At 38.9% G+C, this 12,923-nt stretch overlaps 1 protein-coding gene across 1 annotated transcript; it reads right to left on the bottom strand.

The window, feature by feature from the left end:
• Window positions 1–6,793: 6,793 nt before the first annotated feature.
• On the bottom strand, window positions 6,794–8,224 carry LOC116190271 (glutathione S-transferase-like). Its single transcript, XM_031519951.1, has 3 exons — window positions 7,964–8,224; window positions 7,616–7,664; window positions 6,794–7,494 (listed from the first exon to the last, which is right to left on the bottom strand). The coding sequence occupies exons 1-3, from the start codon at window positions 8,111–8,113 to the stop codon at window positions 7,049–7,051; spliced, it is 645 nt and encodes a 214-aa protein (XP_031375811.1). The 5' UTR covers window positions 8,114–8,224; the 3' UTR covers window positions 6,794–7,048.
• Between the last annotated feature and the right edge of the window lie 4,699 nt (window positions 8,225–12,923).

The raw sequence follows: 12,923 nt of genomic DNA, 5'->3' as shown, positions 1-12,923 counted from the left end.
AAGGGAAAAGTACAAAAACCCCCCTGTGCTTTGAGGTTGAGACAAATAGCACCATGTTCTTCTCCCAGGGACATATAACACCATGTTTTTTACTCCGTCAGACATTAGGGGCAACGACGTTAAATTTCTTTTCAATAGACCATTTTGCCCTCTTTCTTTCGTTTTCCAATCTGAGAACCCAGCTTTAGGGTTTGGGGGAAAACTTCGACTGCTGAAATGAAATAGGGCAAATCTTCTCCTGCGAAATTCGACTGCTGAAATCGGAAGGGAACGAGAAAGCTACCTGTGGAAGGATTCGATGAGGCTGCCATGAAGGTTTAGGGCAAGGAGAGGTTCCCCGATCAAGAATCCGTGGACTTCGGCACAAAGAATTTCAGTGGAGGTAAGGTCCCTTTTGCTTGTTATCATTCCGGTGCAACGACTCGTCTTTCCTCCCAACGTTTCATAATTTTGTGTTTGCTAATGATATTTGTTTTTGCACTCTCCGTGCATGAATTTCTCGTGTGGTGTTCCAATCTAAGAACCAGCTTTAGGGTTCACGGGAAAACTTCGAATGCTGAAATAGGGCAAAGCTTCTTCTGCGAAATTTGACTGCTGAAATCGGAAGGGAATTGGAAAGCTACCTCTGGAAGGACTTGACAAGGCTGCCGTGAAGGTTCTGTTGCTTTTCAATGCTGTTTTGTATTTCTTGCTGTTTCTGTTGCTTTTCAATGTTGTTCTGTATTTCTTGCTATTTCTGTTGCTTTTCAATGTTGTTTCAATTCTGTATCTGATCTATGCTGTTGCTGTTGTTGTTTGATCGTATTGAAATATTAAACGATTTATTTGTTCATATTACAAAGACCAAAATGTCAACTTCACTAAAATATACGTTTGCATATCTGTGTGTGCATGTGTTCATTTGTTCTGCAGAATTATTGTATTTCTTGTTGTTTCTGTTGCTTTTCAATGTTGTTCTGTATTTCTTGCTCTTTCTGTTGCTTTTCAATACTGTTCTGTATTTCTTGCTTTTCAAGTGTGCAGGCGATCGGAATAATGTGGAAATGACTCTTATTGGTGAACAAATTAATTTTCATTACGTTGCAAATGTTGTGTTATGATGTATCAAAAGCGAGTCTACAGAGTTGCAGTTATCTTTCTGCTGCAAAAAAAATCCCGTGATCTAGCACGGAGTTTAAGATTTGACTTTCTCCAATGATCTGGTGCACTATGCCATGCTTCATTTGCATGAAAGAGCAAGTGTAGTATCAGGTCTCATGTCTGCTTATCTGCATAATTCCTTTCTTGCAATACAAGCGAGAAACAGGAATAGCCTAGTCGTAGCACATCAACTAGGAACTCGAGCGAATAGTAGTTGAATCCGCAATTTGGCGAATTGGATATAACAGAGAATTTTAATTGCACTTTTGCTTTTGTTGAACAAAATAAAATTGGGAATTTATAATTACGGGACATAATGATAATTCAAACTTTTAGTATTAAAACTATTAGAACATGGAAGATGTATGCGATTAGAACATCAAAGGAGCATAAATTCTGTTATACCGAGTGAATAAATGTCTCCGAAACTCTGGCATCATCAGGACTCTTATTGCTTGCAAGCATCAGAAGCTATCCCCCCTGTCATGTGGTCCATTTCAGTGGCCTTGGCTACCCCTGAATGTTAGAAGAAGTTTCTCAGAAGAATCAATCTAGTACAAGTACAGAAATTAAATCAGCTCGCATAGTTTAATTTCAAGTGTGCCGTTGTTGTTCTGTTGCTGTTGTTGTTTGATTGTACTGAAATATTAAACTATTTATTTGTTCATGTTACAGAGACCAAAATGTCAACTTCATTGAAAGAGAATTCTATTGAGGAGGAGCCTTCTGTGATTACTCGTGAGGAATTACACCTTACTGTGATTACACAAGAACCTAACTGTAGCTATACAAAAGAAGTGTCTAGGCAGGTTCCTGCAAATGATAAGGATGATAGTGATGGTGGATATGGGGATTCCACTGATGAATCACATGAGGATGAGGGAGATAATGAAGACCCCATAGGGGTTAATAAAGGAATTGAAGCAGAAGATGATGATGTGTTCGGGTTAGGTCAGTTGCTCGAACAATTGAACCAATTTTATGTTGAGAGCGATGATGATATTCAAAATGAAGACAACACATGTGACCTTGATGGGAATATGGATGAATTTCTCGAAGAAGGGATTGGTGATGATTTCCATAACTTAAGGGGATCATATGACGAAAGGGAGGTGGATGGGTACCCAGAGTTTGTTGCATGTGTAAGTATGAAAAACCCATAATTGTTAGTTGGAATGAAGTTTGCAAATGTCAATGAGTTTAGGGCTGCATTAAGGGAATGGTGCGTGAGGAGGAATTATGATTTTAAATGGCAGTATAATGAAGGTACAAGGTATACTGCCATTTGCAAACATAGGTCAATTTGCAAGTTTAGAGTTTATGCTGTGAAGTTAGCTGATGAAAGTACTTTCTAGATAAGGACTTTCATACCTGAACATACATGCGGACGTGAGAACATTAATCACTTGGTGTCTGCCTCATACCTAGCTAAAAGATACGAAGATGACTTCAAGGAGAATTCAAAGCTAGATGTTCACGCATTTCAAGCCAGAATACAAAGGGAGTTGGGTTGTGAAGTTAGTTTAAAAAAGATCTACATGGCCAAAGCTGAAGCAATAAAAATGTTGAGGGAGACCATTTAGAGCAGTATTGTATAATAAGGGATTATGCAGCTATAATTCTGGAGAAAGACAGAGGAAGTGTTGTTAATGTTTGTGTAGATCCTCAACCTCCAACCATCGTAGATGGAGTTCCAAAAGAATTGCCCCCACGGTTCCAAAGGTAATATGAATTTGTTTATTTGTCATTTATGATGAATTTCCAATAGCATGGCCAAGTAATTTTAAAGTTTCATTTCTTTGGCAGATTCTTTGTTTCCTTTAATGCCATGAAGTACGGCCTTATACATGGGTGTAGACCCTTTATTGGTTTAGATGGCTGCCATCTAAAATCATACAATGGAGGACATTTACTCTCTGCTATAGCTAAGGATGGCAATGAGAACATTTTTCCCGTGGCCATGGCTGTAGTTGAGCAAGAAAATAGAGAGAGTTGGGTTTGGTTTCTTACAAACTTATTAGATGCCATTTCAAGTGAAACTCTCGAGTTAACTTTTTCATGTCTGATATGCAAAAGGTAACTACTATCATGTATTTGCTTATTTCACATACTTTATACGATTGTAATGTGCTAACTTTGCAGGATATTTTAAATGTTAGGGGCTGGTTCAGGCATTTAAGGAGCATTTTCCAAGGCTAGACCATAGGTATTGTTTGAAGTACCTAGTGGACAATTTCAAGAAGCAGTGGAAAGGGAAGCAAGAAGTGGACATTGTATGGGAGGCAGCATCTGCAACAACTGTCAAAGGTTTTGAAGTTACAATGAAGAAGATGCTACAACTTGAACAAAAACAGGTGGCAAATGGGAAATGTGAAGAGGGTAAAGGACCCCATTCGTGGTTATGCAAACTGAAGCCTTCTCTTTGGTCCAAGTCTCATTTCAAATCTAACTGTAAGTGTGATTTGTTGGTGAATAATTTAGCTGAATCATTCAATGCCTATATCATTAGAGCTAGAGACAAACCTATTTTGTCTATGTTTGAATAGATAAGGAGAAGGCTGATGAGGAGATTTTATGTGAAAAAAAACTGGGATGGAGCAATATAGAGGCCCAATAACCCCTAATATTCAACAGAAACTTGAGGAAAATAAGGTAAAAAGTCGAAACACCATAGTAGTACCTGTCGGGGAGAAAAAATTTCAGGTTGATTGTTATACAAACATGTTTTCTGTGGATTTGCATGTCAAGACTTGTACATGTAAGGTGTGAGACATTACTGGTGTTCCCTGTGGTCATGCTATTGCTTGCATTTACAAAAATAGAGAGACTCCAGAACATTATGTGCATTCTTATTACTCTAAAGAGACATATTTAAAGGCATATAGTCATATTATTGTCTCACTACCAGATAAGAGTATTTGGGAGGGGAAAAACCAAAAAATAAACCCTCCAATTGTGCAAAAACCACCTAGTAGGCCTAGAAAGGTGAGAAAAAAGGCAATTGGTGAAGCAAAAAATGCTTACAAGATGTCTAGAGCCAACATACCTGTCAAGTGTGGCAATTGTAGAAGAACTGGGCATAATGTTATGGGTTGCAGAGCAGCTATCAAAGGAGAGACGCCCTCGCAAAGAAGAGCGAGGTTGAAAATGGAAAAAGAAGCAAATTGGGCTGCTTATAGGGGTTTAATACCTCATACACAAGCAAATGGTGCAGATCCACCTGCAAATAACTCAACTCAGACGATTCGAAGCACCCGGAATGAATCCATGAAAAAGGTAAAAAGAAAGTATTTTATTCGATTTCACAAACACCATACGCTTCAGATTTCATACCTGCTCGTGTTCTTGTTGTTGCAGATTCCAGTGCAAAGAAAAAGAGCTGCATCTATCCAAGAACCAAGATCTTCAAGGAAGTCAGCTCCAGCCGGAGAAGATAGCACTACAAAAAAGAGACAAAAGACAACCCATCTCGCTTATAGGGAAGCTTCTGTAAAGACTGGGTAGTGGGAAGCTTTTGTAAAGATTGATTTGCATACTTTGTAAAGACATGTCTGCCACTAAGACCTTACTTTATAGGGTAGTGGGAAACTTTTGATTTTTTTTTATATATTTACTATGCCTTAATTGGTCCCCGAACAGTACCCATGTGATGTTAACTTGGATAATATTGACAAGTGATCATGTAAATAAAATATTATTTTATTTTCAATCTTGTCTACTTGCACATGTCTCCTTTTATGAACAGGGTGATTATTTACCATTTATTTGGGGACGGATCAACGCGTGAACATTGTTTATTTATTTATATGTATTTATTTACTATTTATTTGGGGTTAGGACGAATTGCACCACTGTGATTTAAGGTTTGGACATGTCGCACCATTGTTGTTTTGTATTAGGACGAGTTGCACCATTGTTGTTTTGTATTAGGACGAGTTGCACCATATGAGGGTAATATTAGAATTTTGAAATATTTTATTTTAAAAAAATAAATTTTTGATGGAAAAATGAACGGAAGTACCCTTAATATCTGATAGAGTACAGAACAGAGTGTTATATGTTCCTGGGAGAAGAACATGGTGTTATTTGTCCCAACCCCAAAGTACATGGGGGTTTTTGTACTTTTCCCAATAAATAAAACTTATTCTCACGTTCAACGTGTATTTCCTCCCCATTCGTTTTTTCTTTTTCTTTAGATCATCTACAATGGAGGGCACTTACTTGAATGTCATTTAGGGCTCACCTAGCTCCATGTAGGTGCACATCACCCGATGGAGTACCGGTACTCGAAGAGGCACTCCCTACTCCAGTGGTAAGCACTTGTTAAGGGCTTCATAGTTTTTATTTGAAAAGGTGAAAAAGGAAGTGGTTGAAAAAAAATTAAATAAAAGTAAAAAACCAGTAAGCCGCGTGGTCCCGAGCAAGCAACGCCGCTTGCCACTATCAGTGGGGCACCGATAGGGAACTGTGTGTGAGTAGAGGCGCTATGTTGTTGCCCCGAGTCTTCTGCAATGGTTCTAGTGCCAAGCCCATAGGCGTGCCGCGTGGCATTTAGCACTTAGGAAGGCATTGCCGCTGGAGGTGCTCTTAATTACTTGTTTCAAATTTTTATTTTATTTGAATAAGATTTTCATAGTAGATTATTGTTATTCTCAGGAAGAAAAGAGTAGATTATTTATTAGCATTTAGTTTCTCATTATTAAATAATAGAAAATAACATATTTTTATAAATTATGTTGGTACAGCAAATCAATTATCTAGCTAATACGAAGGTCAATATTTCATTTGTGCGGACGTGCAAAATATGGTAACAAAAGATCAAGGTCATTCTTGATGAATTGGTACGGAATGAAATGAAATAAATATTCATCATTTTGCTCCATCAAAATAACATTTTATTAGAAAGACCACTTATAATTAACTTGATGAAATGAGCTTTCCTCTAAAAAATTTAAATAATATTATCTATCATTTCAACTAATCTTTATATAAGCTTCTTACTATTTGAATTTCATGTATTTAAAAATTATCTATACAATGTTGCAGAAAATGTATCTATACAGTAATAAATTGGTAAATAAATTCATCTTTTTGATTCAGCTCCTTCATATTCATGAAATCAAGAATAAATGGAAAATATTACTCTTAATATGATCACATTTTATTTTATTTTATGAAACTTATTCCATTTCGTTCTATTCTCGTGTATAAGAAAAAGTACACTAAAAGGCGTTGATTCGAGTATTGTTTAATTACAGAGAGAGTAAAGATTAAAGGAAAAAATTAACTATGAAATTATTCATGAATCATATACTGAAATATTAGATTGTTATGTTTAATAAGTTCTATTGAATTACCGAAAATGTTAATAATAATATAACATCTACTTATTTTTACAAAGACAGACATGAGTCTCATAATTATAAATTCCATTATAATCAAACAATTCTATGTGTTTAATGTAAAATTTTTACCATCCACTATTATAAAATTTTAACTCTGAAAAAGTCATTGTGATGATTAGCTTACTAACACCGTAAGATACGCCGTGAAGTTGATAATGTAAAATGAAACTTTATACGGAACCAAACGACGGGATGGACAGAAAAGGAACAGGAAGTAGTTGGATGACAACGCTCGTGGGGTGCTGATCTGGAGGAAATGGATAGATGACATTGATTTTCCATAGCCATTATTGGATATATAGTAATAATTCTGAGGGGAACAGAAATAATTCAGCGACAGTACAGGATTGCCCTTTCGTTTACAGTATTATTACCGATCAATGCCCCCAACTTTCATCATTGAAGACTCAAGCATCAGCGATCTCCATAGTCCATCGCCCAAAAACCACACTCTCCCAGCAACAACAACAACTACTGCTATGATATATGTGAGAAAGCAAGCCTCACTGCTGCTTCCTAAACTCGATAGCCTTGCACCACGCGGGCCGGGAAGTGATATCGGTGACCCAGGCGCTGACCTTGGGCCTCGACTCGATGAGCTTCTTCGCCGGGGTGTCCATGAGGTAGCTCAGGGTCGGGAGGTGGTGGAGGTCGGCGAGGGTGAAGGTGTCCCCGCCGATGTACTTGGACTGGGACAGTCGGGCCTCATACACGTCCAGGACCTTCCCGAGCTTCCCCTCGTTCTCCTCCACCACCGCGTTGTCGGGCTGCATCCCGAAGTGCGGCTTGTAACCCAGCTCCCACACGAGCTTCCCTGCCGGCTGATCGTACTGGTGGGCCTCCACCTCCATCCACACCGACACGATCGCCATCTGCTTCCCCGGCACCACCAGCGGCGTCCCCTTGTCGGCGTACTCGTGGGCTATGTACTGGGTTATCGCCCTCGACTCTGTTCGTAAGGAACAAGTGTTTCAGCTTCCAAAGTTCAATACTCAGATTTTCATTTGGCGAGACTATCCATAGCCCTTTATTTACCAATAATTAAAACCACGACGAAATGAAATTCTTACCGAAGAGCTTCAAGTCACCATCCACGAATGCTGGAACTTGACCAAACGGCTGCACCAAATCCGACATTTACAGAGACATGTCAGATTTTTTAAGCAGTTCGGACAGAACATCTGAAATTGACTCGGGAAGTCCGATTGACACTAATCGAACGCTAATTGAACCCACGTAAAGACGCAATTCACTGCATTATACCTCCTTTATCAAGATCTTCTCGGTTCTAGTCATACCATGATCAGTAAATTAAAAAAAATGATACAAAATTGGAGAAACATCAGAAAAAAATTTAAAAAAACGAAAGAAAATTCATAGGGAAAAAAAACAATTCAGAAGGTGGAATCGGGACTGACGTTGAGGGAAAGGAAGGGTTCCTTCTTATGCTCGCCGGATTTCATGTCGACGGGGATGAACTCGAAGTCCAAGCCCTTCTCGTAGAGGCAAGCGACCACCCTCCCCATCGCTGTGGACAAAAGGCTGCCGTAGAGCTTCATGACCGCCATGTCTGAAAGAGAACTGACCACGAGACCCGCAGAGGATCAAACAATCGTCGTCGAAGAAGAAGAAGAAGACGAAAAGGAGAGAAGTTCGATGCGAGGGTATGAGAATGAAAGGGCGGAGGGGACAATTTTATAGCCAAAGTGGGGGGGGGGGGGGGGGGGGGGGGGGGGGGGGGAGCAGGCCTGGTTGGGGCCCTTCTGGAATGCTCTAAATATATAGCCCCCTAACATTTAGTTGATTTCTCGGCCACCACATTTAGTTGTTTTTTATTTTCATTTTCACCTTCCTCCTATTTTTTTAACAAAAATCACTTTTGAATTAAAAATAAATAAAATATAGAAAGGAGAAAGGGACCGAGGCATGTAGAGGTTGAGGGTGGGTGCCTGATTGGCTGTCCTCATAGCTCGGCGAGGTCATCAATGACTATTAGGGCCGTCGGTGGCCAGCGGCGGACTCTCCACTCCGGTCAGAAGATAGCAATAACCGTGGTGATCGTCAGCAATCTCACCGCATTAAAAAAAAAACCTTTTTATTGAACCACATTAGCATTACATATGTATAGTGTCATCCTGAATTGAATGAAGGATAGCAAAGAACTTTCCGAACGATGTTTGAACATGTTTCTCTATGTCTTTGGAATTCATGATGCCAAATCACATTCACTGCAATGAGAATAATTACCACATTTACTTCCAGCATAAGTAGGGTTATTTTCTCAATTAAAGAAATTCGACATGGACTGAATCTTAGGAAATTTACTTTCCAACTCGTAATATTGCTATTTCTCGCGAATTCTCTTTTTTTTTAATAGGCATATTCCTTACGAATTTTGCATATGCAGCATCAGGTTAATGACTGGCATGGCCGTAACTATCAGCAGAAGTAGGGGCATTTTCCCTTAAATGGAAAAATCTTCGGATGTTGTCACGGCATGCTAGTCACGATATATGAGATAGCACGTAATGTACAAGTTATAATTTTCCATTTTATGTTTTCTAATGGAATTAGCAGGGTTATAAATTAAGCATTCTGCCATGAAATCAAATACAAGAAGATCAACCACCCTGAGCTGGTTCTAGTGATATGACATCTTTTTTTTAAAACAGATCTCGATTTCAAATCTTGCGTAAATGAAGAGAATCAAAACTCGAATCCATAATAGGAAGAGATTGATTCCTTAGCCAACCTTACTCGAATCTGAATTAGTTGAGACTTATTTGCAGGTGGTGCAAATCGAAAATCACAGCATCACAAATCACACGGGGCCAAAATCGTTGAATTTCACGTGGGCGTCTCCATCTCTTCAGCTGTTGAACAGACCTTCCACTATCGGGTGCTTTCTCACTGGAATATCTTCTCTTTTTTCTGATCCATATATATAATATATATGCATATAATATCATTGATATTGTTAAAAGGAAATCGTTTGTTTGTATTAGTGTTTGTTGTGTTTTGGGATGTTTCGTTTGCACATACGTCACTCTATCTATCAACATTAGTTGATTCAAGCAGTTTGACTCTTATTTCGCTTAAATAAGGTTTTAAGTTTGAGTTCTTGTGAATATAAAAAATTCACGCTGAGAGAATTTTACCTCTTAGTTGGCCGACCAGGTTTGATTAGATTAGTCGGGACCTAGTTGAGTTTACGGATACTGAGATTCACACCCAAGAAATGTCACTCGATTGACAAGGTTCTGTACGAGAAAAAGTCGGGGTCCACGACAGACTTTTCCAATTGGAAACTCATGGTCCTGTATTCTGGGAATTTCTGTGATACATTTACTTTGCAGATATTTAGATATACATAAACCAACAATATTCATGCATGGTGCAAAAATTAAAGAAGCGAAAAAAGAGTTTTATAACCGAAAAAGAAAAGAGAGTTGTTACCGAAAATATAAAGTTTAGATTTGCTTTGTTAACTGCAAATCGTAATTTAAACATAACTCGATTTATCATCTCATAAAACTGATGTATAACGACATATTTATAATATATATATATATATATATATATATAAGTAGCTTATATATTGTGAGATTTCATGGATGCTGGTACTATATATGTTTCAGATTTTAATAATGTGCTGAAAACTATTATCTGATTAAGAACAACGGCAAAATAGGACACATATCGTCTCCAAAATTTTGTTGGGAAAATGAGTTCGGGAAAAAACTTGGAATAGGTATACTGATTACACTAGAGGCTTATCAAGATAATTTCCTAAAAACAAAAAAATTGCGTGTATTATTAAAAAAATTATGCATGTACATCGTGAATGTGGAATGTGCAATTAGACTAGAGGCTTATCATGAATCACCAACAGTTATCATAGATTAGCAAAGACTAATCAAGGAAAAGGAGGCAACGATCTTCATGAATTGGCTACCGGCCCTAGCCAACAATGGTATATGCAGGAGCACGTGCAAGTATCTGTCCCGAAAAGATCAAAAAAATGAAGAAAAACGATGTTGTTCGGGTACAATTGATTTGTATGTCTCATTTCTCGATAAATTTCTCTCGAATCCGCACCTTATCTGGGGCCTGTACTTATTCAGACATAAAGGACCAAATAAGACCGTTAACTTCTTATAGGCTCTTTTTATATAGTTACAAGTAACAAGTACTGGCCCGAAAATTGAAAGCATCGGATTCTATTAAGGAGGCCCATCTCCAATTTACCTCATGTTTGTTGATGAAACCAGCTGTGCTGTTGATATTGACCTAATCAAGTCTATCCTTAGAATAACTCTACGTTTATTCATCGGATCAAGGTATCAACTGTGCTAGCTAAACCTAACATTTTCTTCTCCAACAACATCAAGGCCAAAAAAAAAAAAAAGAGAGAGAGAATATTAATGCTACATCTCTTGTAGATTCAATGAAACTCTTCGAAAGAGGTGCTTGAACAATGATTTCAAGTACTCGTCAAAACTTTTCTTTATTAAAGAAAGATAATAGAATCTTGCCTTTATCCGGTCGAGCCATCGATCGAGAAGTACTCATCTTCTTGAGAGGCCAACTTTTTCTATTGAGTAAAGCATGCTCCTCTTATTATGAAGTCCATTTTAAGTAGCCAACATCTATATAAGTACAATGTCTTGCTTCAAACTAATGCTTAGTATAATTTGTACGTAGGATCATGGACATGGACTAGCCCCACAACCAACTTCGGCGGAGCAACAGCAGTTACGATGGTGGCTGCTGCTTCGATCTGAAACACTGAAGTTGATCTCTTTGTCGACCCAAATGCAACCCTCTCGTCCCCCCCAACCACAACCCTCGGAATAGAGGCTCTGGACCATGACAACCGCATTGGAATTTGGAAAAGGGTGCCGAGATTGTTGCCACAATCTCTTACTTTACGAAGCACTTCCTCCCCTGCGTGTAATATCCCAAAAGTTTGGGGTAAGATTGAAATAAAGGGAAAAAAATGATCAAAGTGAAGAGTTTTAAAATTGAGGGCTGCAGAACAATTTGCAATATCAGACTCGATCTGGTAGGAGATACGAAAGACGCGCTCCTTCCTCTCATGTGAACCGCGCTGCAGTTTTATTTAACAACGATCAAGACACTTGACGTAGGAAGCTGTCCCTTGCACCAGCTTGGGAGACGCCCTGCCCGTGCTGGCAGTCGGGTGAAATTGGAGGCTGTAGAGTCTGTAGTGGAAGCAGGTTTCGCGAGTGAGTATTAGTCAATGAATTGGTCTCTATTCCCTGTATTTGTTTGTGCAATCTTCTTGTTCCATTAATTTGGTGGTGGTGGTGGGGGTATTACTCGTGGTGACGAAGCAATCGGGATTGTGGATCATCGGGCAAGCCTGGCTTGAGCTCAGTGGAGAAAATTGAGATCAATTCAAGTGGACGAATCTCAGTGAGTTGCTAGGTTTCATATGTGATGATGCGTAATGTTTTTCCTAAGGTTCTTGTCACACTAACCCGGGTTTAGCTAGATGGAACTCGAACTACAAACTAGTTATTAATTAGGTGGTTTATGCTTCTTGAAATCTTGAGGCTACTAGGGGAGACCGTGCATCTGCATTGGCATTTGCTTGAATAATGGGAAAATGCTGATATTTGTCTCGATGGGAGCCGTATCGCGGCCCATTTGGGACGTTTGCGTTGCAATGCGATAGACACGTCTGGATACATGCTTCATTCCAGTTAATTCCTTCTGGGTCTTTTTGTGGAACTGTATCAGCTGCTCCTGATTTGGGACGGTCTAATCCCAAACATTGGTTTGATCATTCTAGTTCGGAGGTTATTTATTAGTGTGTCCAAGAGTCACTGTTGCCGTGCATATTGGAAGGGTAATTTTACTGTCGCCAAGAATCTTTGGTCGGTGTACGAATATTTCTATTTTTTTTTTTGATAATCTGTTCGTTTATTCTATACGAATGGACTGCACATGATTAATATTCAGCCATCCCTCTATGTTGATGAATACTATACATACTGATGTGTTGCATGATCACAATAGCGGCTGTCGAAAAGCTTAGAAAATCTGAAGCCGAGGAAGCACCCTCAACCTCAACCATTAACAAAGTCTCAACTTATGCAGTTGCGTGAATATGATGGCAGGAAAGGTACGTATTGTTTGTTCCTCCAGTTTGGCATTTGCGTACAGCGACTTTATGCATGTATGTGAAAAATATGCATAGAAGCTAGAAAGTGGTGATCTTATACCCTATGCAGGATCATGGATGTTTTATCAAATGTTACTGAATTGATTATGTCTTTTTCCCTTGATCTTTCACCCATTTCTCGAACTGGGGGTCTTGAGGGGCCTAATTGGCAGTCTCTGCCCCCTATT

The sequence above is a fragment of the Punica granatum genome, unplaced genomic scaffold (assembly GCF_007655135.1).
Source record: "Punica granatum isolate Tunisia-2019 unplaced genomic scaffold, ASM765513v2 Contig00409, whole genome shotgun sequence".
Taxonomy (NCBI): domain Eukaryota; kingdom Viridiplantae; phylum Streptophyta; class Magnoliopsida; order Myrtales; family Lythraceae; genus Punica; species Punica granatum.
The sequence above is the reverse complement of the archived record's forward strand: the minus strand, read 5'-3'. Positions and strand labels throughout refer to the sequence as shown.

Excerpts from the sequence above, each read along its gene's own strand:
- LOC116190271 (XM_031519951.1), bottom strand. The coding sequence starts at position 8,113 with ATGGCGGTCATGAAGCTCTACGGCAGCCTTTTGTCCACAGCGATGGGG. Across the intron at positions 7,665-7,963 it reads AACCCTTCCTTTCCCTCAAC|CCGTTTGGTCAAGTTCCAGC; the intron begins GTCAGTCCCGAT and ends GATTTGGTGCAG. Across the intron at positions 7,495-7,615 it reads TGGTGACTTGAAGCTCTTCG|AGTCGAGGGCGATAACCCAG; the intron begins GTAAGAATTTCA and ends CCTTACGAACAG.